Here is a 24861-nt window from a genome sequence, read left to right on the forward strand (position 1 = left end):
GCTATACAGGCCAATTCTAGAGTGACAGGCTGCTGCAGAAAAATTTGTTTGTCGGGGCTGTTACACAGTTGGCTCTCCCCTTGCGCTTCTGTCTTTTTTCCTGCCAACTGCTAAGTCTCTTCGACTCGCCACACTTTAGCCCCGCCTTTATGGCTGCCCGCCAGCTCTGGCGAAAAGACACATTGTATAGCGAGCTCGTCACTGGTATCAGACCCACCGGCCGTCCATGTCTCTGCTTTAAAGATGTCTGCAAACGCGACATGAAGTCCTGTGACATTGATCACAAGTCGTGGCCTCAATTGAGTCAGGATAAAAACACAACAAAGGTTTTCTAAAATAGCTCCTTCATCGTTTTACCAATATGTCCCCACAATATAGCTACAGGTTGTTGCTGACTTACAAAATAATGCTTCAAACCTTTATACATTTCAGTTTGGATTTGTTGATTATTTTGTATGATTAAGAATGGAATGAATGAGACAATTTGCAAACATCATTATCCATATGAGTGGCTTCAAATGCAGCACAAAATACAATCATAGTATAGAGTGTAAATTACTGTGCAACATACAATACCTACTGAATGGCCCATCAGTTGATTACATGTGTGCATAGGGCATGAAAGTCTGTAGACAGTATTGGAGCATACACAATATTGCATTAACTGGTATTTTTATTTTTGGTTATACCCAAATTCATTTTGTTCTGTACTTCATGTCATTTCAATGATAGTTTTTATAGTTCATGGAGATGGCATCAATTTAGCTATTTTTCCTATGAAAATTTGATTCAGAGATTACATTTTGAATGACAGAAGTTCTAAATCCACATTGCATATCTGTATACTGAAACCACATCTACACTGTAGCTATTTAGTTTGAATTCTGAGAGGTGTGCTCCTGAGCCAGCTCCAAGTGCTCACACTACTGAATCCAGATCCCTTACAAAGTCAGATGATTCTACCGCCAAGGTCAAAGAGATGGGCTCAACAACAAACTAAAAGAATGTTCAGAGTGTAAGCAGTCCAAACACATATTACATTAAGAATATTCAGAGCACAAGCATTCTAAACTGACATCGTACAATGAATACCAAAGGTGTATAAGCATTCTAAAACCACAAAAATAAACTCAAAAGCAGTGCCTTCAGTTGCATCCCATGCATAACAGAGGAATATATAGTTACACCATTAAACCCCAACATTGGTTCATCACAGAAACACAACCACTACATTCCTACTAATTATTAAATTATTAGAAGCATAGCATAAACAGAACATGTTAAGAAGCCCATGGGATATACATGCCAATCAAGAGCATGATTTAATCATGTGTTTGTTCCCCTAAGTTTTCAGATATGCCTCTTGTGGGATTATGAATGCCATCCCATGAATCTCCATAATGCATTCACTATTTACAAACTTGACAGCACACAATTAAATCGAAAGAAATAACTTGAATTTCTACAGCATCTTTCATGACCATAGGACAATCCAAGACACTTTACAACAAATGAATTTTTCTTTGGAAATGTAGTCACCATTGTAATATTGTAAGATGGCAGGATCCCCAAAGACACATTGTACAGTGAGCTCGCCACTGGTATCAGACCCACCGGCCGTCCATGTCTCCGTTATAAAGACGTCTGCAAACGCGACATGAAATCGTGTGACATTGATCACAAGTCGTGGGAGTCAGTTGCCAGCATTCGCCAGAGCTGGCGGGCAGTCATAAAGACAGGGCTAAATTGTGGCGAGTCGAAGAGACTTAGTAGTTGGCAGGAAAAAAGACAGAGGCGCAAGGGGAGAGCCAACTGTGCAACAGCCCCAACAAACAAATTTCTCTGCAGCACCTGTGGAAGAGCCTGTCACTCCAGAATTGGCCTTTATAGCCACTCCAGGCGCTGCTTCACAAACCACTGACCACCTCCAGGCGCGTATCCATTGTCTCTCGAGATAAGGAGGCCCAAAAGAAAGAAGATTGTAATATAGGAAATACAGTTGCTAATTTGACCACAGCGAGTTCTCACACACCGCAATGAGATTAATGACCAGATTATTTGTTTCAGTGATGTTGGTTGAGGGATGAATATTGGCCAGTTTATCAGATGAACTCTTCTGCTGTACTTGGAATAGTACCATGAAAACCCAAAAAAACACACATTGCTTAAATAAAGCTTAACAAAAAGCTAAACAAAAAATTGAGGTGTTAAATTCGGTCCACTGGGGACCATGCAGACAAGGAACACTGCAGATTCAATGGTTAGAACAACAGTTGAGGTGATTGTTTGGGTGACATTTGCATGCTACAATCACCTCAGCACTACACACTCTTCTCTAAACCCACCCCAACTCAGAACCAAAAGTCAGCAGGGTTCCCACCCATTATCACGAGTAAGCAATTCCTGTGATCTTCGCACGCATGTGGATATCACTTGAAGACATTATTGGACTTTGTTGCGATGACCCTAGAGTTGAATAACCTATCACTCTCTATCAGCTCATATATAAAGAATGTGAATGTTCACATTTGAGGGTTTTGGCCCAGCAGGATCTTGGATAACTTACATCAAGCTACTATCAAGTTCAATTTAGTAAATAAGAGGCCAAATGCACACTCAACACAAGCTCTCTGGGAAAATAAGTTTAACCCAGTATAGCTAGGTGTTCCCCATATACTGTGTGAGTTGAGACAGTGAGGTTCCTTAATACATTCTAGGGTCATTCACACAAACAAAGCTGGGTTAGATTCATTCATTCATTCGAGCACAACAGGGGTTAACTGCCTGGGGACACACATTAGGAGGTTGGTAGCAAGTTCGATTGTCACCTCAACTGGCCAATCCTCTGACATGGAGAGCTGTGGAAGATCAGAGGTCAAGTCTTTGCCTTTCTGTTGAGCTGAAACAAGGTCAGTCTGGGAAATAGTCACAGAGGATGAGATCTCCCTTCCTAAGGTTACTGCCAGTCAGTTCAATGATCACGTTTGCACAATTTGTTGCTTTTGATGTTATGAGGAGCAATAGATATTGAATTGAATTTTGCTGAAAACTTATTCTTTATTCTTATAATTACATGTGCATGATCGACCTCATCTCATGTGCTTATTTTGGAAGGTAAGAGAAAGGCACATGCAGGTTTACAGTATCCAGCACACACAAGGGGTTGAATTGCTACCCTCCATAGGTCATGCCAGAGTATTGGACCGCTAAGGGGAAACTCCTGATCATAAGGATCATGAGATCCACTTAAAGAAGAAATCAATGATGTTGAATTGGTGGGAAAAGCTAGTGCAGACCTGAAATTTGTTAACAGTGAGGACCTGCATCATAAATCAATGTTTTCGGGAGGGGGGAAACTGGAGGATAAAATTCAAATTAGAAAAATGTATGAGGACACAATCCAGGATATTCTGCTCTTTACTATCAATTGAAACTCTCGAGCTACTGTTTGTACAGTTGGCCGTTTCTCTCTGGCCTTAATCAGACTTGAAGAAACCTTGGAAAAATTGTATATTTTCAGCCCAATAGTTGACTGAATATTGCCCAGCCACTATCTTACATTTGTTATAAAACACTACCATCCATAACAAGATAAATATTCTTCTTAATATTCAGACTTTGAAGCAATTTTAACAGCGTTTTGAAGTTTTATATATTAAAACAGTATCGAACAGTGTAATGCACTTTTATGGAAACACTCATTTAAAATTTTAATTATCGTGTATTGCATAGGGTTATATATTCCACTATACCACAGATTAATAGTGTCTGGGACAACTGACAAGATGCATTAAGTTTACTAAACACGCAGCACACAGCTATACAAGGCAGCCGGGTTTTAAGAATGCTTTGTGCTACATTGCCCAGAAAACAAAGGCGTGCATCGAACCTATGAACATGCAAAACACCTGCCAGACGACTGCACCCAGCCAAACTGAAACTAGTGAAGGGCATGGACTCAGACATGCGCAAAAACGATCTAGGGAAAAACCTCAAGTCACGACAGAAAACACTGAGAGAACATATCTTCGATCATGTTTTCATTGCTGCAAGGAGGCAGGCGTTTTGTTTCCTGCCCGCAGTGTAATCAGTCCTGTTGTAGTTAACTGAGTCACTCAATGTCGCTAAGCAAGTTACTCCCAAGACAGCCGCTGCCATACTGTCCGTTTCAAATATGTCTAACTACTAAATGTCAAATCCAAAACACAGCACAACACTCCCATGTTGTTCGCAGAGCTGGAAATACTAAGCAGTTCATTTCCATGCCTTGCCTATCTGGTCAACTCACTAGTGCACAGTACAAACAGCATGCGTTAAAAATTATTTTTAATCGGGGCTTAAGTGATTTGGTTAGGAAAGTTTTGCCATTTAAGTGTATTTATTAAAATCCTTGCTAAAAAGCTTTGGTTACACCCCATGTGAATGACGGCAGTTAATTCTGGGCACCACGCCTCAGGCGACTCCTGAGAGCGGGTGCAGTGCAAATTCATCAGAATGACACTGGGCTAAAAGAGATAAATTATGAGGACAAGTTGCATAGGCCAGGCCTTGTATTCCCTTGAATATAGACAATGAATGGGGTGATCTAATTGAGCTCTTTATGATGATTAAAGGATTTGATAGGGTAGATAATCCAGAACAGGGGGGGGCCTAACCCCAAGGGTGATGTCAGAAAGCACTTCTGCATGCAAAGAGTTGGGGAAATCCAAACAACTCACCCTCAAAAAGATGTTGAAAATTTCAAAACTGAGATTGATAGATTTTTGTTAGGCAAGGGCATTAAGGAATATGGAACCAAGGTGGGCGAATGGAGTTAAAATATGAATCAGCCATGATCTAATTGATTGGTGAAACAGATTCGAGGGGCTGAATGGTCTGCTCCTGTTACTATGTTTCAATGACCCATGCCAAGTTGGTTGACCATGGGTGGAATAATGATAGGTGTTTTACCAGTTAACAGCTTTGGGGAAAGAATAAAGGAAGTAGGGGCAAATTAATCAGGGCCCCAAACCCTGATCACAATGCAGTTGACCCCTGTTGCAAGTGAAGACATCTGGACATAACAGAGGACAGAACTGAGCGTGGCAGTGACGCCACTGTGATTGCACAGCCTATCAACATTCACGTCTTTGGGAAAGTAAAAGAAAATTAATCATAATAAAAACAAATGACCAATGTGCTGCAGAATTAGTAGTGGTTGGAACACTTGACCTGGGCAGGAAGTATCACGTGCTCAATCTATTAATGAAAACTTCCTGTGTTATTTTAAACCAATCATGGAATTATAGAATGATGCAGCATAGAAGAAGGATATTGGTCTATCGCGCCTGTGCCAACTCTTTGACAGTGCTATTCAATTAATTCCACTCCCTTGTTCTTTCCCCATAGGCCTGTAATGTTTATCCCTTCAAGTTTTTATCCAATTCCCTTTTGAATGTTACTCCTGAATCTGCTTCCACTTCCCTTTCAAACAATGCATTCCAGATCATAACTCACCATGTAAAAAAAAAAATTTCCTCATGTTGCCTCTGGTTCTTTTGCCAATCACTTTAAATCTGTATCCTCTGGAACCCAACCCTTTTGCCACTGGAAACAGTTTTTCCTTATTTATTAACAAAACCATTCATTATTTTGAACACCTCTATTAAATCTCCTTCTCTGCTCCAAGGAAAACAATCCCAGTACTCCAGTCATTCCACATAACTAAAGTACCTCATCTGTGGTTCCATTCCAGTGAATCTCTTCCACTCCCTCTCTAAAGACATGACATCCTTCCTAAGGTGTGGTGCCCAGAATTGAACACAATGCTCCAGCTGAAGCCTAACCAGTGATGTGTAAAGATTTAGCATAACTTCCTTGCTTTTGTACTCTATGCCTCTATTAGTAAAACTATAGATTCCACATGCTTTTTTAAACAGCTTTCTCAACTTGTTCTACCACCTTCAAAAATTTGTGTAGCTGCAACCCAGGTTTCTCTGTTCCTGCATCCCCTTTAAGATTGTTTAGCTCATTTTGCCTCTCTTCATTCTTCCCACCAAAATGCATCACTTCATGCTTACCTGCATTAAATTTCCTCTGCCCATTTTACCAGTCTATGTTCTCCTGAAATTTGTTGTTATCCTCCTCATTGTTTACTACATTTCCAAGTTTCGTATCATCTGAAAACTTTGAAATTATGTCTTGTACATCCAAAACCAGATCATTAATATTTATATATCTCAAACAGAGCATTGCTCCCATTACCAACCCCTAGGGATCACCACTGTATACTTACCTCCAGTCTGAAAAACAACAATTCGCCACTTCTCTCTGCTTTCTGTCCATTAGTCAATTGAATCTCCATGCTGGCACTGTCACTTTAACCCCATGGATTATAACTTTGTTAACAAGTCTATTATGTGTTACTTTGTCAAACACCTGTTTGATAGTCTAAATAGGCACCCTCAACCACAAGACCCTCAGTAACCCTCTCCATTACTTTATCAAAGAAATCAAGTTAGTCAAACACAATTTGCCTTTAACAAATGAACCCTGATTTTCATTTATTAACCCATACCTTTCCAAATGTCAATTAATTTTGCCCCAAATTATCGTCTCTTAAACATTTCCCATCACCAAAGTAGGTTGACTGGTCTGTCGTTATCGAGTTTATCTATCTCCCTTTTTCTAAACAGGGGTGTAAAATTTGCAATCCTCCGGCACTACACCTCCAAATCCAAGGAGAACTGGAAGATTGTGTCCAGAGCCTCTGCAATTCACACCCTTGCTTCCCTCAGTAACTTGAGGTGCTTCCATGCTGGACCAGGTGACCTTTTTACTTTGAGGATTGCCAACCTTTTCAGTACATATTCTTTATTGTTGTCCTATCCAGTATCACTACTGCCTCTTCCTTTACACTATGTTGCATCCTCTTCTCTAGTGAAGACAAATGCAAAGTGCTCATTTAGTCATGCCCTCTGCTTCCACAATATGATCTCCTTTTTGGTTGTTAAATCACCCCTACCCTTCTTTTGATTACCTTTTTACTATGTATATGTTTATAAAAGACTTTTAGGTTCCCTTTTATGTTAGCTGCGAATCTATTCTCATACTCTTTCTTTGCTCCTCAGATTCCCTTCTTTTAGATCGCCTGTGTACTTTCTATATTCAGCTTGGTTCTCTACTACATTATGAACCTTACACATGTTATAAACCTCCTTTTCTATCTCATTTTAACCTCAATATTTTTAGCCATCCAGCAAACTCTAGCTTTGAATGCCCTTCCGTTTCCCATCATAGGAACGTGCCTACTCTGTATTCAAGCCCTCTTTGAAGGCCTCCCATTGTTTGCTTACTAATTATTGATTCCAATGTATCTCAGTCAAATCCCTTTCGAACTCACTAAAATGAGCCCTCCTCCAGTTCAGTGTTTTAAGCTTGATTGTATTGTGTCCTTTTCCATAAATATTCTAAACCTGATGATACTATGATCCCTGTTCCTCAAATGCTCTCCCAAAGAAGCATGCTCCATTCGCCCCACTTCAATCCACAGAACTAGATTCCGCACAGTTTCCTTCCTCATTGGGCTGCAAAGAGTGATCAAGAAAGTTATCTTGTACACATTTTAGGAATTCCTCCCCCTCTTTGCCAATTACACTGTTATATACCAGTTTAAAAAGAACAGAAAGACTTGCATTCATATAGCACCTTTCATGACCACTGGATGTGCCAAAGCACCTTACAGCCAATTAAGTACTTTTGAAGTCTAGTCACTGTTGTAATGTAGGAAATGTGGCAGCCAATTTGCACACAGCAAACTTTCACAAACAGCAATGTGGTAATGACCTAATAATTTTTTTTTGTGATGTTGATTGATATTGACCTTGACACCAGAGATAACTCCCCTGGCTCTTCTTTAAAATATTGCCAAGGATTCTTTTACATCCACCTGAAAGGGCATATGGGACCTCAGTTTAATTTCTCATCCAAAATACATCTAACAATGCTCCCTTAGATTTGCACTGGAGTGTCAACCTTAATTTTTGTGCTTAAGTCCTGGAGTAGGACTTGAACTTGTCTCCAGAGAATACTTGGCATCAGGTGGCAGGACCGTATCTCCAACACAGAAGTCCTCGAGGCGGCCAACATCCCCAGCTTATACACACTACTGAGTCAGCAGCGCTTGAGATGGCTTGGCCATGTGAGCCGCATGGAAGATGGCAGGATCCCCAAAGACACATTGTACTGTGAGCTCGCCACTAGTATCAGACCCACCGGCCGTCCATGTCTTCGCTCCAAAGACGTCTGCAAACGCGACATGAAGTCCTGTGACATTGATCACAAGTCGTGGGAGTCAGTTGCCAGCGTTCGCCAGAGCTGGCGGGCAGTCATAAAGGCGGGGCTAAAGTGTGGCGCGTCGAAGAGACTTAGCGGTTGGCAGGAAAAAAGACAAAAGCGCAAGGGGAGCGCCAACTGTGTAACAGCCCCGACAAACAAATTTTTCTGCAGCACCTGTGGAAGAGCCTGTCACTCTAGAATTGGCCTTTATAGCCACTCCAGGCGCTGCTCCATACATCACTGACCACCTCCAGGCACTTACCCATTGTCTCTCGAGATAAGGAGGCCTTCTGTGTTGGAGATACGATCCTGCCACCTGATGCCAAGTATTCTCCGGAGGCAGCGAAGATGGAATGAGTTGAGACATCGCTCTTGGCTGACATACGTTGTCCAGGCCTCGCTGCCATAGAGCAAGGTACTGAGGACACAGGCTTGATACACTCGGACTTTTGTGTTCCGTGTCAGTGCGCCATTTTCCCACAACTCTCTTGGCCAGTCTGGACATAGCAGTGGAAGCCTTTCCCATGCGCTTGTTGATTTCTGCATTTAGAGACAGGTTACTGGTGATAGTTGAGCCTAGGTAGGTGAACTCTTGAACCACTTCCAGAGCGTGGTCGCCAATATTGATGGATGGAGCATTTCTGACGTCCTGCCCCATGATGTTCATTTCCTTGAGGCTGATGGTTAGGCCAAATTCATTGCAGGCAGCCGCAAACCTGTTGATGAGACTCTGCAGGCACTCTTCAGTGTGAGATGTTAAAGCAGCATCATCAGCAAAGAGGAGTTCCCTGATGGGGACTTTCTGTACTTTGGACTTCGCTCTTAGACGGGCAAAGTTGAACAACCCGCCTCCTGATCTTGTGTGGAGGAAAATTCCTTCTTCAGAAGACTGAACGCATGTGAAAGCAGCAGGGAGAAGAAGATCCCAAAAAGTGTGGGTGCGAGAACACAGCCCTGTTTCACGCCACTCAGGATAGGAAAGGGGTCTGATGAGGAGCCGCCATGTTGAATTGTGCCTTTCATATTGTCATGGAATGAGGTGATGATACTTAGTAGCTTTGGTGGACATCCAATCTTTTCTAGTAGTCTGAAGAGACCACGTCTGCTGACGAGGTCAAAGGCTTTGGTGAGATCAATGAAAGCAATGTAAAGGGGCATCTGTTGTTCGCGGCATTTCTCCTGTATCTGACGAAGGGAGAACAGCATGTCAACGGTCGATCTCTCTGCATGAAAGCCACACTGTGCCTCCGGGTAGACGCGCTCGGCTAGCTTCTGGAGCCTGTTTAGAGCGACTCAAGCAAAGACTTTCCCCACTATGCTGAGCAGGGAGATTCCACGGTAGTTGTTGCAGTCACCGCGGTCACCTTTGTTTTTATAGAGGGTGATGATATTGGCATCGCGCATGTCCTGAGGTACTGCTCCCTCGTCCCAGCACAGGCATAGCAGTTCATGTAGTGCTGAGAGTATAGCAGGCTTGGCACTCTTGATTATTTCAGGGATAATGCTGTCCTTCCCAGGGGCTTTTCCGCTGGCTAGAGAACGCATTCTCAGTACTGTGTAGTTTTTGTATTGTTCTGTAATTTTCCTGAAAATTGCCCTACAATCTCTTTCCAACTATTTGGTGTCCTATAGTATATACCCAGTGATACAATAACTCCGCTCAGTCCGCAAGCAGGACCCTGAGCTTCCGGTTGCTTGCCATTTCAACACTCCCCCCTGCTCTCATGCTCACATCTCTGTCCTGGGATTGCTGCAGTGTTCCAGTGAACATCAACGCAAGCTCGAGGAACAGCATCTCATCTACCGATTAGGCACACTACAGCCTGCCGGACTGAACATTGAGTTCAATAATTTCAGAGCATGACAGCCCCCCACTTTACCTTCATTTTTAGTCATTTTTAGTTATTTTTTCTTCCTTTTTTTTTAATATTCCTTTTTACAGTTTTTACAATCTTTTTTTGCATTTATTTCATTTCATCTTAGTTTGTTCAGTTTGCTTACCCACTATTTTTTTCAGGTTGTTTTTCTTCAGGTTTGCACTTGCTGCTGTTCAATATTCAGTATATTCACACCTAATCTGTACTAATGCTTTGTCTTTCAACACACCATTAACATATTGTTTGCCTTTGCTCCGTGACCTTTTGGTCAGCTATGTGGCCTGGTCCAATCTGCACCTTCTCCTTTGTTATCTCTTGCCCAACCCCCACCTCACTTGTTTATAATCTGTGACTTTTCTAATATTTGTCAGTTCCGAAGAAGGGTCACTGACCCGAAACGTTAACTCTGCTTCTCTTTCCACAGATGCTGCCAGACCTGCTGAGTGAATCCAGCATTTCTTGTTTTTGATACAATAACTCCTCTATTTTTCCTTAATTCTAACCAAATAGATTCTGTCTTTGGCTTCTCAATTACATCATTCCTCTCCAGTGCTGCAATAGTTTATTTCACTAATATTGCCACCTCTCCCCTCCATATTTTCCTTCACAATCTTTCCTGGATACTTTATTATCAGGAACATTGTTCCCTATCATCCCTTCTTTGAGCCAGGTCTCTGTTATTGTCATTATATCACAGTCCCAATATTCTCCCTTTCTGTTCCCTTGCACTATTCATTACTCTATAACCATGCCACTACCAATGATATTTATATACCAGCACGCCCTTTCTGAGGACAACTGGGGATGGGCAATAAATGCCAGTTTTGCCAGCAATGCTCAAATCCTGAGAATGAATACTGGGGGGAAAAGCAAGCCGCCTGTAAATACTTAAGTATAGCAAAACATAAGCAATTCCCTTTTGAAGCGCCAGCCTCATTTCAGTGTTTACCAGCAGACAGGCCAACTGAAAGCTGGCAACAACTCATGACTGACCCCCTATCCCATTGCCACAGGGCATGTGTTAGTACACAAGGGGTTGCTTATCATTTTCAACAGCTGTAAAACAACTATTAGAGAATATGTAGAGAACCACAATAGATTCTTGTATTGAGAATTAGTCACCATATATATTAATAGACAGTACCATGTCACAAGATAGTTACAAATCTGAAAATTATCTGAAATACTGTAATGCACAGACAAAATGTAAAAGTCATCTAACTCAAATTAGAATCCTCTTATTTGGTAGGACAATTACATTAAAGTTGCTAGAGTGTTTTTTTTTACATAAGCAATAGCTTTCTGTATCATCAGCTCAAGCTCACCCAGCAGTACTAGGAACTTGGGTTCTAATCATCACAAAAAATTCTGATTTTGGAAAGTGAGGGTTAAAAAGCTGAAGACACTATATAGCACTGTGTTTTATTATCACATTTTTGAACTTCAGGTTAGTTTATATCTATTATAGTAACTCTGATAAGAGAAAAACATTTTGCACTTTATTAAAGTGTACCTTCACTCAAAGTGCTCTACAAAGTTTATTTTTGTTAGTTTAAGAATGTGTGATGCACTGGAAATAAAGCAAATCAAAGTGTATCATTTCATACTTGAAAATGATGAAATGGTGGAAACTATTACAGTTCTTCCAAATAGAAAGACTTTGCAAGAAGACTGTCTTTGTGCAGACGTTGCTCTTTTTAAAAACTAAGTTCTCATCACTTGTAGAGCTGTAATTTCCTCATCAAACAGTCCCCTAGTTTAGAACAGAGTGGTGGAATTCCCCTGCCCTTAGACCAGTTCCCAAAATAGTTTGATTCTCAAAGTCAGTCCAACTAAGAAACTAATGTGTTCATAATTCCTTTCTGATCTCTAGAGAGAGCAGCTGAACTGGTTGAAATATTGGATTGTACTGATAGCCTCTCCCATGAGGGGACTGCTGGGCATGTAATAGCTGAATAAATCCATTCCTGTCTTTTGAGCAGGCAACCCTTTACATTAGCAAAACAAAGAAGTGAAATCTGTTAAAAAAAAATCTTTGCAAATAAATTATGAAGTTAGAGAATAGACAAACAGCTGCAGCTGTATATATTAAAACCCAAGCAAATATATAGAACTTGCAGGATAATGACCAGCCTGATACAAGGACATCAGTCCTTGTATCAGTTTTCAACATGAGGTAAAGCACAAAACTGATCATTTTCTTTTTTTAATCTAACTTGGAAATTTGAATGACTTTTCTTTAAATTAATTCTCAAGATGTGAGCGTCACTGGCAAAGTCGTCATTTATTTCCCAGAATAAGCGACTGGCTAGGTCATTTCAGAGGGCAGTTAAGAATCAACTACATTGGTGTGGCCCTGGAGTCACATCGCGGCCAGACCAGGTGAGGATGGCAGATTTTCTTTCTTAAAGGGCATTAGTGAGCCAATTGGGTTTTTGCAACAATGATAAGCAATAACAGAGACCTGGCTCAACGAAGGGAGGATAAGGAACTTAATGATCACTTTTACTAATTTCAGTTTTTTACTTCCACATTTGTTTTTAAACTGAAGTCAAATATTCAAACTGCCATGATGGGGTTTGGTTCAAGTTCTCTGGATTATTGGTCCAGGGCTCTTACTAGTCCAGTAACATAACCACTACACTATTGTATTTAAAGACCTCTATTTAGAAATTGGAAGTAAATTAAATTATTTAAGTGTAAAAATTAGTCCCTCACATATAGCACAAAAAAGGGTGTGAAGAGATCTGAATGTTTGGTGCACACTGGCACAGTGTGTTAGGGCATCAGCGTGTAGCAGCACATAGTGGCAGGGAGCACTTTCAAATCCTCTCAATGTTGGAGTTCTCAATGCAGCCACCTGCCACATTGGGAGGAGGGGGATGGCGGGGGGGGGGATGTAGGAGGAGCTGAGTGGAGACTCCCTGCAGAAGGGTAGGGAGAAAAGTCTGGCAGAAGCAAGTCCAGCCTAGCATCCCTTACCCACTTCCTAACTTGTGATAAAAGGAGAGTGTGACAGTAACACAAGATGCATCACACTCACCAGAGAGAACAATGGGGATGGGGGGAAATTCAGAGGGAAACGCAAAGAAAAAGTATTTTGTGACAATCACAGAATTGATATAGTTTCAGTAGTGTGCGCATAAGCAGGTCTTAAAAGTATTATTTCTCATTCACCCTTCTTACATGTGGATGTGTAAACCAGGAACTCATCCTAACCACTGACTATATCACATGGTAAGACAATAAAAGTAAAAATACTTCAGACACTTCAGTGGAAAGCTATGTAATGAGCAGAATACATTCAAGAACTACCATCTCCTCAGGACACAGAGTGGTGCCTGAAATAATTCATAATATTGTTTAATTGATCTTGGATATTCCACTGTGAGGAGGTGTTAATCAGAGGTCATGCAATTCCCCACAGAAAGCATAACAATAGACGTAGAAACACATCTCCCAGCAGCCAGTTTCTCAGCTCGACACAGGCAAGAGCCAGAAGCAAGTTGCCTGGGCATGTTACCCTCCATTCTGGGCTGAGCATGCTACCCTGAACTTTGGGCTGGAAATGTTACCCTCCTGCACTTTCGCTGGGAATGGCCCAGAGACCTGTGGGAAAGGGGAAAAGGGGCCCGATTTTAACTCAGTGCGGGTGGATGAGTTTTTGAGTGAGTTAAAATCTCGATCCTTAAAAGTGTAGAAATCTCACCCTCAGTGAAGAATAATGACACATACCGGAGGGTAAAGGTCAGTCAGAAGGCAATGAGCCAACAAGTGACTTCATTAAAAATAAACCCTCGATTTCACCCATGGAAGGTGTTCAAAATAAGTCAACTCTCAAAACAGGCAATCCTTCCAGAGAACAGTCTGCAGTTTGTTTCCCCCCCCCCTCCCCCCCGCAAGGGCTAGATTACAGCAATGAAAGATTAACCGATTATACAACACGCCTCTGAGTAACAAGGGCAGATAGAAACAAGTTTATGAGGCAGCAGAGTTGAAGATTTGTCAACAGGCACATCAGAGTCAGCGCTCTATACAAATCTCAGGAGCGTTTGGCAGTGTGCACTTCTTTATGATGTCGAACTCAATAATCGCATCGCACCGCGTTTATATTGCGGGTTCATTAATCTAGGTTTGGGTGACGTTATTACACAATATGGAACAAGGCTGTGGCGTTGCTTTATAATCTAATCGCGCGCAATACTCGATCGAGCAAACACAATGTGCAGAGTTCATTGGCCACACCTGCATACATTGCTAATGAAAATCTTCATGTGTTGCTTTCTGTTCCTGAGAGTCTCCCTCCGTAACCTGTTAACAGTCAACCAAAGCGGATAAAGATATGTTTTGAAAACATGGATGCAAATAAGCAGGACGTGTTACAGAATAAAAACAGATGTGTAATCGGGCTCAGTCTCTGGTGAGGGATGATTCTCTGCCTTTGAAATCGATGGGAATGATCAGATCTCTGCGGGACATGGTGCTGGGGGACTGAATGTCATTTCAAGGGTCTCAGGATGGAGCAGAGCCAAAAAAAAAAAACCCCCAGATCTCTCCAATGTCAAGAATCCTCTGCTCCAGTACACGGAACGAGAGGAGAACAGCTCACACTTAAAACACCATATATTTAGTGGGCAGGTAGCAGGCAGTGCTGATGAAATGGGGAGGGAGGGAGAGCGGGCGGGGGGGGGGGGGGGGTCCTCACTACCCTGTGGAACTTCTACTGTCATTGAGACAGATGCTGCATTTAAAGAAAGGAGCGAGAGATCAACTATGAATGTAACGTTGGCTGGGAGACGGTGTTCAGTGGTAGGTTGGGCTCCCGGTCAAAGTTGGGCCCGCGTGTCAATTACATGGGGTGAAATTGACCCGAGCTGTTTCCAGGTGTCTTATCAATGGCAACTCTGACTCATATCACAGCTTTAGGACTCTGAGACTCATTGACTGGCTCCAATCCCTAGCTCCTTCCCCCTCTACCTGTTTACTGCATTAGCGGTGCCTCTCGCCCCTTCCTCTCAGTCTCTCGCTTCATGTTTCAAAGCCCAAAGTGTCTCTTACCTCCGAACAAGTGAGGCGACAGGTGAGCGGGAAGGGATCCGATGAGTAACCGAGGGGCTCCGTGGCCTCCTGGCCGCTCCCCCGTGCTCTCCTCCGGGGTGCTGCCCTCCGATTCCTCCTGCGAACTGTATGTGCCTCCGCTGTTGGGAATGTTGAGCGACTGGTTCCGGCTGCTCGTCGCCATCGACCTGGGACCAGCGGGAGGCGGCGGGACGTAGTGGAAACGGCCGCTTGCCAGCGCTGTGGCCACCCCAGCCCCGGAGCCCTGGCCCGAGCCACTCGAACCGGCGACCGAGCGGTTGCTCCCGTTGCTGCTGGCCGTGTTGGAGGGCAGATCCGAGCCCGAGTAAGCCCGGGTCCGACCATTCGTAGCCGGGCTGCTCTGCTTAGCCCCCATGGGGGAGACGGAGCAGAAGGAGGTGAAGGAAGAGGTTCGAATGATCCTTTGGAGTCGCTCCCTGTTCTCCAGCAAACTTCTGATCCACTTTCCACGTCTGGGTCCCTTTTTTCCCAAAATGTTCCCAATTTTTCTCTTGAATCCCCTTTGTCCACAGTGTATGCAACCAGCGAGTTCTCTCAATAGCTGTCCATGGCTGGTGGATATTGATAAAGGAGCACAGAACTGTATGTGTGTAAAGAATAGAAAGATCCCAACAAAGAGACACAGTCAGCCTCAGCGGATTCAGTACCCCCACCCCTTTCCTGGTGGGGTGGGGGGTGGGCGCGGAGAAGGTTCAGAAGGTGCCCCGGTTACGGGGGTTCTGTAGCCAGGGTGAGTGTTGTGTTGGCCCGGCTCCCGATTCAGCTGCTGCCGCTGTTCCTCGGGACTGCTGCTGCTGCCCAGCTCTCTCCGCCATCGCAGTACTAAACCAAGAGCATGGCATTCAGAACAAAAGTGAGCTGCTGCCTTTTTTTGTTTTTTGTTTAACTATCCCTCTTTCTCAGGCTCGGGGAGCCCCTCGCTCTCTCCTCGGCAGGGAGACACGGAAACGCCGACTCGCACACATCATTAAAGTCAAGAGGACGAGCAGACTGACACCAAGAGGCAGTCACAACATCCAGTGAGACTCACTCAATGACTGACTGCCCCCCAGCCCGCTTCTCGCGTCAGGGTACGTCACAAACAGCAGGAAGAGATCACACAGTAACAATGAGGGAGGGAGACATGGAACAATACACAGAGATCACACAGTAACAGGGGGAGAGAGAAAGGCATGGAGCACAGGGCGAGGTCTCACTAACAATGAGACATGCAACAATATGGGGCGAGAACATACTAACAAAGAGGTGGAACAACGTACAGCAAGATCACATAATAAAGTCATTCAAAAATACAGCGAGATCGGACAGTAACAAGCGAAAGAATGAAACGATGCATAGAGATATCACAATGAGAGACGTGCAACAATATAGAAAACAATTACAGTGATAATGGAACAGCGAGACATGTAACGGTATACAGAGTAACAGAGTGCCTCTGACAGGCAACAATATAGCGAGAGATCACACAGTAACAATCAGAGAGACAGATATGGAATAATAGAGGGATTCCAGAGTAACAGTGAGAGATGGAACAATAAAAGGAGGTCACAGTAACAATGAGAGCGAGCTGCAACAACATTAAGTTCACACATTGACATTGAGAGAGAGAGGCATGGAATAATACAGAAGGAAATCACACTGTAGCAACACACAAGAGAAAGACATGGAATATTATAGGGGCAGAGAGCACAGTAACAATGAAAGAGGAGACATACAACAATATAGGGAACAATCAAACAGTAACAATGAAAGAAACGTGCAACAAACAGGCAGAAATCATATTGCAATACTAACAGTAAGCGAGAGAAATCCAGGCAACAATACTGGGAAAAATGCAACAATACAGGGAGAGATCATATAGCAATAGTAACAATAAGACATGCTACAGTGCAGAGATTTCACAACATAAAACAACATAAATCACATCCTATTAATGACACAGGGACTGTGATAGATAGATTAACATTATAACAACAATAATGCAGGTAAACAGCCATTGAGAAGAACATCAGATAAAAAAGTAAACAAGTAGAGGTACAAATAATTTACTCAGCATCCATACCAAGGAGAGATATCCTGAGAAATGTTCAGATAAATCTGGCAGAAGAAATCTCAGAGACTGTCATAAGCCGAGTTAGGTACCGAGATGGACACACACCACCATCTCAGTACTAAAAAAGTCTTGCATTTATATAGCACCTTTCACAACCTCAGGTCATCACAAAGTGCTTTACAATCGATGTAGTAATTTTGAAGTGTTGTCAATGTAGTAATGTAGGAAACATGGCAGCCAATTTGCATAAAGCAAGCTTGCACAAACAACAATAGTAAAATGGCTAGTTAACCTGCTTTCTGTACATTGATTGAGGGATAAATATTGGCCAGAACACCGGGGCTAACTCCCTTGCTCTTCTTCAAAATAGTGCCGTGGGATCTTTTACACATTCAGTGGAGATAGCAGATGGAACCTTGGTTTAACATCTCACCCAAAAAGCAGCATCTCTGACAATGCAGTACTCTTACAACACTCCACTAGAGTACAGCCGAGACTTTTCTGCTCAAGTCCTGGAGTGGGACATGCACCCACAACCTTTCAATCAGAGGTACAAGGGCTACCAACTGAGCCACAACTGACAGACAAAACATAAGTACAACATAAGGCAGAATTGGAAAGATGGAGGGATGGACAGAAGATTACAAACAGAAAGTAAAGTTTCAGACACCCGATAGGAACATAGGGGCAGGAGTAGGCCATTCAGCCCATCAAGCCTGCCCCACCATTCACTACAATCATGGCTGATCTTCCACTTCAATGCCTTTTTCCCACATTATCCTCATATCCCCTTATGTCATTTGTATTTAGAAATCTGTCAATCTCTGCTTTAAACATACTCAATGACTGAACTTCCACAGCCCTCTGGGGTAGAGAATTCCAAAGATTCACAACGCTCTGAATAAAGAAATTTCTCCTCATAAACTTCCCCTTATTTTGAAATTGTGTCCCCTGATTCTAGACTCCCCAACCCGGGGAAACATCTTAGCTGCATCTACCCTGTTTATCCCTCTAAGTATTTTGTAGGTTTCAATGAGATCACCTCTCATTCTTCGAAATTCTAGAGAATACAGGCCCAATCTCTCTTCATAGGACAGTTCCACCATCCAGGGAACAAGTCTGGTGAACCTTCGTTGCACTCCCTCTATGGCAATAATATCCTTCTTAAGGTAAGGGGACCTAAACTGTACACAATACTCCAGGTGCAGTCTAACCAAGGTCCTGTACAATTGAAGCAAGACTTCGCTACTCCTGTACTCAAATCCTCTTGCAATAAAAGCTAACATATCATTAGCCTTCTTAATTGCTTGTTGCACCTGCATGCTAGCTTTCAGTGACTTATTGACAAGGACACCCAGGTCCCTTTGTACATCTACACTTTCTAATCTCTCACCATTTAAGAAATACTCTGCACATCTATTCCTCCTACCAAATTGGATAACCTCACATTTCTCCACATAATATTCCATCCGCCATGTTCTTGCCCACTCACTAAGTCTGTCCAAATCCCCTTGAAGCCACTTTGCATCTTCCTCACAATACATATTCCAACCTAGTTTTGTGTCATCTGCGAACTTGGAAATATTACATAGACATAGAAACATAGAAAATAGGAGCAGGAATAGGCCATTCGGCCCTTCGAGCCTGCTCCACCATTCATTATGATCATAACTGATCATCCAACTCAGTAGCCTGTTCCGGCTTTCGCCCCATACCCTTTGATCCCTTTAGACCCAAGAGCAATATCTAACTCCTTTTTGAAAACATACAATGTTTTGGCCTCAACTGCTTTCTATGATAGCGAATTCCACAGGCTCACGACTCTCTGGGTGAATAAATTTCTCCTCATCTCAGCCCTGAAAGGTTTACCCTGTATCCTTAGACTATGACCCCTGGTTTTGGACTCCCCCACCATCGGGAACATCCTTCCTGCATCCACCCTGTCAAGTCCTGTTAGAATTTTATAGGTTTCTATGAGAACCCCCCTCACTCTTCTGAACTCCAGCAAATATAATCCTAACCAATTCAATCTCTCCTCATACGTCAGTCCCGCCATCCCAGGAATCAGTCTGGTAAACCTTCGCTGCACTCCCTCTATAGCAAGAACATCCTTCCTCAGATAAGGAGACCAAAACTGCACACAATATTCCAGGTGTGGCCTCACCAAGGCCCTGTATAATTGCAGCAAGACATCCCTGCTTCTGTACTCAAATCCTCTCGCTATGAAGGCCAACGCACCATTTGCCTTTATTACCACTTGTGGCACCTGCATGCTTACCTTCAGCGACTGGTGTAGGAGAACACCCAGGTCTCGCTGCATATTCCCCTCTCTCAGTTTATAGCCATTCAGATAATAATCTGCCTTCCTGTTTTTTCTACCAAAGTGGATAACCTCACATTGCACAATGTTCAGCACCATTTGTGACTCCTCAGATACTGAAGCAGTCCGTGTAGAAATGCAGCAAGACTTGGACAATATCCAGTCTTGGGCTGATAAGTGGCAAGTAACATTCGCGTCACACAAGTGCCAGGCAATGACCATCTCCAACAAGAGAGAATCTAACTATCTCCCCTTGACATTCAAAGGCATTAGCATTGCTGAATCCCCACTATCAACAACCTAGGGGCTACCATTGACCAGAAACTGAACTGGAGTAGCCCATATAAATACCGTGGCTACAAGAGCAGGTCAGAGGCTAGGAATCCTATGGCGAGTAACTCACCTCCTGACTCCCCAAACCTGTCCACCATCTACAAGGCACAAGTCAGGAGTGTGATGGAATAGTCTCCACTTGCCTGGATGGGTACAGCTCCAACAACACTCAAGAAGCTCGACACCATCCAGGGCAAAGCAGCCCGCTTGATTGGCACCCCATCTACAAACATTCACTCCCTCCACCACCGACGAACAGTGGCAGCAGTGTGTACCATCTACAAGATGCACTCCAGCAACGCACCAAGGTTCCTTAGACAGCACCTTCCAAACCCGCAACCTCTACAAGGGCAGCAAATGCATGGGAACACCACCACCTGCAAGTTCCCCTCCAAGTCACACACCATCCTAACTTGGAACTATATCGCAGTTCCTTCACTGTCGCTGGATCAAAATCCTGGAACTCCCTTCCTAACAGCACAGTGGGTGTACGTACCCCACATGGACTGCAGCGGTTCAAGAAAGCTGCTCACCACCACCTTCTGAAGGGCAATTAGGGATGGGCAAAATGCTGGCCTGGCCAGCAACGCCCACATCCCATGAATGAATAATAAAAAAAATTATCCACATTATACTGCATCTGCCATGCATTAGCCCACTCACGCAACTTGTCCAAATCACCCTGAAGCCTCTCTGCATCCTCCTCACAACTCACCCTCCCACCCAGTTTTGTGTCATCTGCAAATTTGGAGCTATTACATTTAGTTCCCTCATCTAAATCATTAATGTATGTTGTGAATAGCTGGGGTCCTAGCACCGATCCCTGCGGTACCCCACTAGTCGTTCGGGAAAAGACCCATTTATCCCTACTCTTTGTTTCCTGTCCACCAACCAATTTTCTATCTATCGCAATACACTATCCCCAATCCCAGGCGCTTTAGTTTTACATGCTAATCTCTTATGCGGGACTTTGTCGAAAGCCTTCTGGAAGTCTAAATAAACCACATCCACTGGCTGTCCCTCATCATCTCTACTAGTTACATCCTCGAAAAATTCTAGTAGATTTGTCAAGCATGATTTCCCTTTTGTAAATCCATGCTGACTCTGCCCGATTCTATCACTGTTCTCTAAGTGCTCTGCTATAAAATCTTTGATAATGGACTCTAGAATATTCCCCACTACTGACGTCAGGCTGACTGGTCTATAATTCCCTGCTTTCTCTCTACCTCCCTTTTTAAATAGTGGGGTTACATTAGCTACCCTCCAATCAGTAGGAACTGTTCCAGAGTCTACAGAATCTTGGAAGATGACCACTATTTCTAGGGCCACTTCCTGATGCATACCATCAGGCCCTGAGGATTTACCGGCCTTCAATCCCATCATTACATTTGATCCCCACATCCAAATCATTGATATATATTGTGAACAGCTGGGGCCCAAGCACTGATCCCTGCGGTAGCCCACTGGTCACAGCCTGCCAATGCGAGAATGACCCATTTATTCCTACTCTCTGCTTTCTGCCTGTTAACAGTCCTTAATCCATGCACAGCATAGCAATAGTAACAGAACAAGAGAAAGACAGATGCAAGGGAGAGAGATACCTGACAGGCAGACAGAGACCTGACAACCTGTTTCACTCAGACCCACTCTGGCCTCTCTATCCTCGGTTTCCTACATTGTTCCAAAGAAGCTCAATGTAGGCTTGAGGCACGGCACTTTATCTTTCAATTAGGCATTTTTCAGTCTTCTGAACTCAACAATGAATTCAACAATTTCAGATTAAAAATCTGCTCCCTTTTTTGTTTGTTTTTGGATGGCAACTGTGATAATAATACTGCATTTTCTCATTAATACTGTCTCTAGACATATCTTTTGATTCTTTACTTGTCCCATTACCACTCTCTTTTGCCTCGCACCATCATTCTTTTTGTCACTTTATGATCCACCCTATCATAGACTTTCCCTTTTGCTCTTTCCCTCCTCTCCCCCTTTCCCTGCCTCTATGCTAGCTTTAAACCTGTTACATCTCTAACATTTTTCTAGTTCTGATGAAAGGTCATCGACCAATGTTAATTCTATTTCTCTCTCCACAGATGCTGCTGCCAGACCTGTTGAGTAATTCCAGCATTTTCTGCTTTTATGTCAGATTTCCACATCCACAATATTTTGCTTTTTCATTCAGAAGGTATTTAGAGGAAAAGATATAGTGGTTTATATTATGCAGACTTGACATCACAGCCTGGGTCTTGAGAGAGCAAACTAACCACCCCATTCTCCCACATTTACTGTTGCAATATGGGAGAGTATTCTTCCTGTACCCTGCAAGTGCATTATACCTCAAACCTACATGCCCATAACATGTTGCTCAGTAAGGAGACACAGAATAATGACATCATTACATCACTGTAAAAAGAATTGCATCATGATATCACTGTAAAAGACCTGGCCACTGCCAGATCAACGCATTTATTGATGCTTTTTTTTACAGTAGGACCTGGTTAAAAAAAAATCTGGTTACTGATCTTGAAAATTTGGCAGGTTTATCTTGTGTGGCCACCAATTGTGTGAGACACATCTCATGGTTGGCAGCTGGTGACCATTGTTAAAATAGCTTCAGTCTTCTCTTCCAACCCCTCTCCCTCCTGTAACTTCCTCACTTTTCTTCAGCGGGGATTTGCCCTTCTGACTCAAAGGATATACATGTGCCACATATTCTGATCTTGAATCACTATCGCATTTCAGGATGCTCCGAGCATTTTTTCTACAGAAAGGATTTGAAGATATGAAATACATTTTACTATTTTTAAATCAAAAGTAAATTCTCTTGAGGTTTGGGTAGGGGGTGGGAGCTGTGACAATTAATATGAATCATAGAACCATAGAATGGTACAGGGCAGAAGGAGGCCATTCAGCTCATCATGCCTACATAGGCTCTTTGAAAGAGATACCAAATCAGTTCCATTCCTCTGCCTTTTAACATACTCCTTCAAGTATTTATCCAATTCCCTTGTGAATGGTATTATTGACTCTGCTTCAGGCAGTGCATTCCAGATCACAACAATTTGCTGTGTAAAAAAACTTCCCGTCATCTCACCCCTGGTTCTTGGCAAAGTTCTTCTTATTTACTCTATCAAAACCCTTTATGATTTTCAACATCTCTATTAAGTCTCCCCTTGGCCTTCTCTGCTCTAAGAAGAACAATCATAGATTCTCTAGTTTCTCCAGATAACTGAATTCCTGTATACCTGATACCATTGTAGTAAATTTCCTCAGCTAATTGGAAATTGTTTTCTCCAAAGACTAAACCATAAGCAATTTGTTTGCTTCTCTAGGTAATCAGAAGAACGGCTCACCGTCATTGTGTTGGAATATTCTTTGATCTCTGTGAATAGGGAGGTAAAATCTGGAGAGAGAGAGCGAGCTAGATTTTTGAAAGTAATAATATGCTGAAAAGTTTGACAACAAAAGACAGGCTCAGGAAAAAGCAGGAGACTGCAGCATATGAGATTTTGCCTTGTTCTGAGGACAGAATGCAGAGGAATTATTCTGTTTACATTAAGTAAGTCAATCCACCGAAGTGGGGTAGTGTAGCATCTTCATTGTTTTAGTTCATTACAAAAAGTTTACTGATTGAGTTAAGTGAATCTGAATACAACTTTTGCTCTATATGTCCACCTTACTATATATTAAAATAGCTGAATGATTTATATCAAAGCTCACCTCATCAGTTTGCAGTCAGAGATTGAAGACATGAATATCTCGTTCACTTCACAAGGAGACTCTATCATTATACTGGGAAGACTATTGGGAAAAGTGCTGTAGGATTTTTTTAATGTCAGCTAAGAGGGTAAATGAGACCTCGATTTAACATTTCATCCGAATGCCAGCACCTCTGACAGTGCAGCACTTGCTCAGTACTGCACTGCAATGTAAGCCTAAATTTTTGTGCTCAAGCAGAGAGTGACCCTTTCAGGTATTGACTATTGTGCATTGTTGGGATTGTACAGAGAAAGAAAGAAAGAAAGACTTGCATTTATATAGCACTTTTCATGACCAGCAGACATCTCAAAGCACTGTGAGGTTCTTTCTGCATTCAAATTATGCTATGGTGTGGCTGGATTGCTTAGTGATGACACAAGGTGCTGGAATAAAAAACCAAAAGGTTCCTAATTACTCGCACTAAATTTGAAATTAATAAAACATGTAGGTTTGATATATTCTCATGAGGCTACTTAGAAATTTCTTAAACAAAAAGAACACACATTCAATTATCTTGGAATCATTTCCTGAATCCAGATGGTCCCAGTTTCCTGAAGGAGAGGAGTAAAACTTCATATCTGACCCTGAGTAGCAGTAATTTCAGTCTCTTGGTTCTGTATCACTTCATTACTTCATCAGATCACCTGATTGGTTTCATAGGAAGGTAAAGGGCATTTTAAGGTTCAATAAACAGTCCTTTTTTTTGCTGCAATCGCTGAAATAAATCATATGATCTTCAGCATACCAACTATGTAAACAGTAGGTTGGCTAACGTACTGCAGAGATTCAATCAGCTGGCAGCTCTGCAGTGCAGAATTAATGATTTTTTTTTTACAGTGTTATTATTTGCAGGAGTCTGACCTGGACACCTTTGCAGCCTTCACAGCTTAATGTCCTTGACAAAACATGTAGAGAGGCAAGAATCTAACTAGCTAAAGCTACTATAGTGGAATTACTCTATCAATTCTATGGAAGGATTACTTGACAGCCCGGGCATCTTCTAGACTAACAAAGAAATACCAATACCATTCTTACCTGGAAAATGAGAAAGAGGAGAGTCCCTTCATTTTAGTCTTTGAAGTGATCTGCGAGACACTACCAAA

General features: G+C 42.6%; 1 protein-coding gene across 3 annotated transcripts in view; it reads right to left on the bottom strand.

Annotated features, from left to right (window-relative positions):
- znrf2b (zinc and ring finger 2b) overlaps window positions 1-16373 on the bottom strand; it is a 183243-nt gene extending 166870 nt beyond the window's left edge. Inside the window, exon 1 of one of the 3 annotated variants that reach the window (XM_068055811.1) lies at window positions 15252-16365. In XM_068055811.1, coding sequence (XP_067911912.1) covers window positions 15252-15648 — 397 coding nt within the window. In that variant the 5' untranslated portion in view covers window positions 15649-16365. Of the gene's footprint in view, window positions 1-15251 lie in introns of all 3 variants that reach the window. The other 2 variants (XM_068055804.1, XM_068055820.1) reach the window with 2 other exon arrangements.
- Between the last annotated feature and the right edge of the window lie 8488 nt (window positions 16374-24861).

Source organism: Heterodontus francisci, chromosome 2 (assembly GCF_036365525.1).
Source record: "Heterodontus francisci isolate sHetFra1 chromosome 2, sHetFra1.hap1, whole genome shotgun sequence".
NCBI lineage: Eukaryota > Metazoa > Chordata > Chondrichthyes > Heterodontiformes > Heterodontidae > Heterodontus > Heterodontus francisci.